The 5,676-nt window shown below is 41.5% G+C and overlaps 1 protein-coding gene across 1 annotated transcript; it reads right to left on the bottom strand.

The window, feature by feature from the left end:
• Positions 1 to 292: 292 nt before the first annotated feature.
• Positions 293 to 5,348, bottom strand: LOC144592366 (putative pancreatic secretory proteinase inhibitor). The gene is made up of 4 exons (XM_078396922.1): positions 5,294 to 5,348; positions 2,902 to 2,930; positions 2,696 to 2,808; positions 293 to 338 (listed from the first exon to the last, which is right to left on the bottom strand). Exons 1-4 carry the CDS (start codon positions 5,346 to 5,348, stop codon positions 293 to 295), a joined length of 243 nt encoding a protein of 80 aa, XP_078253048.1.
• Between the last annotated feature and the right edge of the window lie 328 nt (positions 5,349 to 5,676).

The following is a 5,676-nucleotide window of genomic DNA, read 5'->3' as shown; positions in this document are numbered from 1 at the left end:
CTGAAGCAAAGTAAGATACAGGGAGAGAACAAGACAGGATCATTACATATTGCAATAGAAAAAAGACACTGATTTTGGAAAATTGTGCTATAAATTTCAATGGTTTGTCTTTTAATATTACATTTAATATTGAAACTCGTAGATTAAAGGTCAAGGAATTTTCCTCAGCTTGACAATATGTAACTTTCCCATATACACTGAAGAATGAATCTTTCATTCTCAGTTGGATCTGGCCGGAGTGATGTCAGTTCATCGTTCAGCTGAATGCTTAGATGTTCTTGCAAAACTGGGTTCAACATTCTTCAAACTTCTGAATTTTGATCTGAGATTTGGTTGCCCTGAAATGCAAGGATCACACATTACACTGGAGTCAGTCATTTAGGCTTGAATAGAAGTGGACTATTAAACAGCAGAGGGGAGGAGGGAGGTCAAAAGTCTCCCCACCAACAGGAAGGTTGTCCTGCAAAACCAAGCACGATCAGCTAGAAGTGCAGAGTCCCCCATCGGCCTCCTCCTGGGCTCCCCAGCGTCACAGAACCATTCTTCAGCAAATGTGATTCACTCCACTTGAAAAAACCATTGCCAGCATAACCATTTCTAACCATTACCAGCAATGGAACAAGAAAACATCCCAGCTGAGGTACTTAGAATTGTGTTCCAGAACTAGCTGCCCCTCCAGCCCAGCTGCTAACAAATGTAATGTATCCACTTAGTCTATTTTCAATTTCATCACTATGGTTTTTGGTAACTCTTGCTCTCTAATAGCCTACTCACCAATGTCAAATGTGGGATTCATCAGGACCACTCAACTTCAGACCTCATCACAACTTTGGTCTAAACATGGCCCAGAGTTGAGGTGAGAGTTACAGCCCTTGACTTTGAGGCAGTATTTAATTGAGTGTGGTGTCAAAGAGCTCTCATAAATCTATGGTCAATGGACATTAAGTTAACATCAGTTAATGGAGTCGTCCTTTGTACAAAGGAAGATGGTTCTGGTTATTGGAGGATAATCGTCCCAACCCTAGACTGAAGGGTCTGTTCCTGTGCTTTACTGTTCTACATGTTGTATATTCTATGTTCCCCTCCAAGTCCTTACTTTGCCAGGCTTCCACCATCACTTGATCTATATCCTGGAACTCCCTTCCAACAGCACGAAGGGAGCATCTTCAGCAGAAGGATTGTGACTGTTTAAGAAGGCGGCTCGCCACCCCTTTCTCAAGGATATTTAAGAATCTGCAATAAACGTTGGCCTTTCCACTAATGCCCAGATCACAAAACTGGATAAATAAAAATGGAGGCACAAGGAGACAGTAGAATCCTGATAGGGAAAGTCAACATTTACCCTCAGTGTCTCCAGGGATATCAGTGAGACATTGGAACATAAGAAAATAGGAACATGAGTAGATCACTCAGCCCCTCAAGCCTGCCCGATCATTCAATGTGATCATGGCTGACCTGCCCAGGTCTCATCTCAACTTCTGTGTCAGTTTCACATGCCCTCAATTCCCTGACCCTTCAGAAAATTATGTATTTCCTCTTAAAATACTCCCATGACATTCTAGAGTAGTGAATTCCAGAGATCCATTGCCCTCAGTAAGAATGTTTGGTTGCTGCTACCCTTTAGTCACACCAACTGGCAAAGATTTTCAACAGGATCACCTTTCAAACATTCGCCCAGAATAACTAATCTTGGGCAGCCAACACAGACAGCAAATGTGGCATATTGGTGCCTTCATGCAAACGTGGCCTTGCAAAACACCCAATTTATGATGGACATCATCAACAGTTTGACCAATACACTGGCCATATGTTTTTGGAGCTCGAGACTGATGACAATGAAAGGTCAATTGGGAAGCCCTGTTGCTACTCCTTAGTTAGCATTGCACCTGCTGGTCAAGTTGGAGCAGGGAGTGAGGAAAAGCTTTTGTGGATATAGTAGAGTGGGGAGATGGGGGAAGTTGCAAGCTTTTGAGGACATGGAGCAGAGAGGAGCTTGGAGTGGATTAGATTGATGAAGGAAATATGATGGAAGAGTTGGCCAGGAAACATGATGGAAGAAAGAAAGGAGAACCTATAACCCACATGTCACATCCAATATTCACTATGCATCAGTGCCCCTTTCCATGGGTCGGTAAAGAGCTCTTCACAACAATGGTCCCAGCTGATCTGAACATTATTATGGTATTATTCACAGAGTCGGAAAAACTTTCAGTAGTACGATATAATATCTACAATAATTAGATAAACATTGTTTTACATTTATAGAGTAGAAGTACAACAGTAAGATAAAGCTTGTTTAAAAAAATGCCTAATTTCATTGCCCAACTTACCTTTTCGACCCACAGAGTGTTGGAACTGTAGGAAGTAGGAAGAAATGTGAATTCTGCACAGGATAGAAAAATGTCCTGCTTTTGATAAAATATTTAACAAAAGTAGAGAGGGCAAGTACTGTATATTCCAAAGAGATGTTGTGGAAAGAATTACATGCAAATGACCAGAATCTAGGGGAATTGAAGAAGGGCCTCCTAAATCGCTGCAGTCCTTCCTGTATCCAGTGCATTTTGCTGGCACGTGCTGGAGTTCTTGAGGGGTGGAAGAACACATGAGGATCCTGCATGCTCAATTTTCACTTTGCCCTCCCATATTACATTAACCCGCGATTGCAAAAAGAACAAGTGCAAGAACATGTCCATACTTGATTTCGAGGCACAGGAAGCATTCGTTTTTGTGTGTTACCCCATCAGAATCACACACCGGTTCATATTTGGTGGGACATTTTGTATCACTTTGGATCCTCCCACAGAGTGGCTGAAACAGAGAAGAGAATCAATTACATCACCCAATCTCTCCAGAATGATAAATTCATGATGAAACTGAGATGTAAACATATTTTTAATTTACCTCTACGTAATTTCCAGAAGTTTCAACAGCTGCAGATAAAAGAGGCAAATAGTTAGGTGATTGGTACAGTGTCACTTTGCAGATAAATTTAATAAAATATATCTAAGGGAAAGGAAGGAAGACAGAAGAAAGGAAGCAAAATAGGAAATAAACCATTAAATAATTCAAATCCACATCAGTGTTTTTGGATATCAGTATCCAGTGTGTAACAGGAAATATGGCAACTAATTTATGCTATGTTCGAGAACCTGATGGCTGTGGGAAGCTGTTACAAGACCATAAGACCACTGCAAGCATCGAAATATAGCAATGTGATAATGACCAGATAATGGCTGTGAACTGTGTAAACAGTGACCAGTGCAGTTGGACGAGCTTTATTTCCTTTCTTCAGCATTATGCCATGTGCTCTAACTAGATAGAGATAATGGGCACCTATTGAACGTCTCACCTGAAATACATCACCTCCCTCGGAGTTGAAATCAAGAATGTTAATTTGCCACATGCGCCAGATATGAACCGGACAATGAAATTCTTACTTGTTGCAGCTTCACGGGCACATTAGACGCAACAGCAGCAACAATAAAAGATCAGTTTTTGTAAGTAAATTAGACCATGATAATGCAAAAGCCAAAGTACATAGAGCAATGAAAGTCATGCAAAATGCGTAATAGTTCAGTAGGGTTGAGGTGTTTAATGTAGGGTTATGGTAACATTTATGCATGATGGTTCAAGAACCTGATGGGTGATAGAAACATAGAAACATAGAAAATAGGTGCAGGAGGAGGCCATTCGGCCCTTCGAGCCAGCACCGCCATTTATTGTGATCATGGCTGATCGTCCACAATCAATAACCCATTTTCAATAATCAATTTTCCTCATCCCCTTATTCTTAAACTGTGGCCCCTGGTTCTGGACTGATGTTTTGCATCAGGACCCTTCTTCAGGCTGATTGTGGTTGGGGATGGAGTAGAAAGCTGGAAGAGAGGGACAGGCCAAAGTCCAGCAAGGGATAGGTGGATACAGGTGAGGGTGGTTTTTGATAGGCAGATGGTTGAACAAGGCCAGATATGAAAATCTGTGAAATAAGGATTAAAGAATTGTGAATTGTGAAGCAGGAAAAAGGAATGTAGATGGAAGGGGAGGGGGAGGGGAGAAATAGATGTGAGTGTAGGTGGAGCACAGGGAAGAGAGGAGCAGAAAAAAAAGAAAGGGGGGGAGGGGGGGTGTTTGGTAAGTTACCTAAATTTGAGAATTCAGTGTTCGTACCGTTGGGTTGTAATCTAATCAACGGAATATAAGTTGCTGTTCTTCCAGATTGCGTGCGGCCTCACTCTAACAAAGGAGGAAGCCCGTGGATCTAGTTTGCCAACATTGCATTTCCGAGAATGTGATTTTCTGCAATGATACAATGTGGCTTGAAACTGCTAGAATTTTTCATTTACTTAAAACTGCTCAATTACATTCAATATCCAATCTGATGAATGCAAGGAAGCTCTTTTACATGCTCTCGCTGAAGCAGAGTTTTACAACAATGTTTCTACTGGTTGCTTGTTCATTTGCTGCTTGTGGCATCTTGCAGTTAGCAAGTTTTAGTTTAGTTTAGTTTAGTTTAGTTTAGTTTAGTTTAGTTTAGTTTAGTTTAGTTTAGTTTAGTTTAGTTTAGTTTAGTTTAGTTTAGTTTAGTTTAGTTTAGTTTAGTTTAGTTTAGTTTAGTTTAGTTTAGTTTAGTTTAGTTTAGTTTAGTTTAGTTTAGTTTAGTTTAGTTTAGTTCGTGGAAACAGGCCGAGTCCGTGCCGACCAGCAATCCCCACACACTAACACTATCCTACAGACACTAGGGACAATTTACAATTACACCAAGCCAATCATCCTGCAAACCTGTACTTCGTTAGAGTGCGGGAGGAAACCGGATATCCCAGAAAACACCCATGTAGGTCATGGAAAGAACGTACAAACCCTGTACAGACAGCACCCTTAGACAGGATTGAACCCGGTTCTCATGGGCTGTTAGGTAGCAACTCCACCGCTGCGTTACCGTGCCTCCAGATGCCTTAAGCCAGACGTCAGATGCCTTATTTTCCCATGTAATAACAATGAGTGAGAGTCATTGGTGGCAAACCATGTACAGGTGGTAAAGCAAAGGAGTTACCGCAAGGGTAGGTTTGAGACTCCATCAGGATGAGTTGATTCTGTTTGTTAGAAGCATAGACGTCCATGATCAAGTAAAAGCTGCCAGAGACTGCAATGAAAGTCCAAAACCTTAACCATAATAACACAAAAAGTTAAAATCAAACAGCTGGGACCAGGCAGCGTCTGTGGAGAGTAAGATAGATATTTTTGGGGGGTCGGGCCAACCTCTTCGGACTGAAGAAGACTACAAATAACAACTTACCCAGAATGGAGAGGAGGCAGAGGGAAATAAGAGCAAATGCTGAGATTAATTTCATTTTTCTGCAGCCGAGACCTGTGTTCGTGATGTCCAGTCCTCGTCTTGTTTCAACACTTGCCTCTGTGTTGCACAGCCTAGGGTGAAGCTGGTTTATATAAAGGGACATCTGCCCAGTGACTCATTGAACAATGTGAATCGCACTGAGAGTGAAGATGGACTAGGATGGTTCAGAATGTGAGTGAGGCACCAGTTAACAATAACTCTCTGGGACAAGTCCTACAGTGTTAGTGCAAATGTTCAAGCACAACATGAACCTACAAAGACACAATCACTTGAAGGTCAGTCATCTTTCCTTTGGGTACACAGTGAGCTTTTCGAATCTCTGC

This window comes from Rhinoraja longicauda, chromosome 3, assembly GCF_053455715.1.
Source record: "Rhinoraja longicauda isolate Sanriku21f chromosome 3, sRhiLon1.1, whole genome shotgun sequence".
Taxonomy (NCBI): domain Eukaryota; kingdom Metazoa; phylum Chordata; class Chondrichthyes; order Rajiformes; family Arhynchobatidae; genus Rhinoraja; species Rhinoraja longicauda.
Note: the sequence above shows the minus strand (reverse complement) of the source record. Positions and strands in the feature narration are given on the sequence as shown.

Excerpts from the sequence above, each read along its gene's own strand:
- LOC144592366 (XM_078396922.1), bottom strand. The coding sequence starts at position 5,348 with ATGAAATTAATCTCAGCATTTGCTCTTATTTCCCTCTGCCTCCTCTCC. Across the intron at positions 2,809-2,901 it reads CTTCTGGAAATTACGTAGAG|CCACTCTGTGGGAGGATCCA; the intron begins GTAAATTAAAAA and ends TCTCTGTTTCAG. Across the intron at positions 339-2,695 it reads TTCCTGTGCCTCGAAATCAA|GGCAACCAAATCTCAGATCA; the intron begins GTATGGACATGT and ends CTTGCATTTCAG.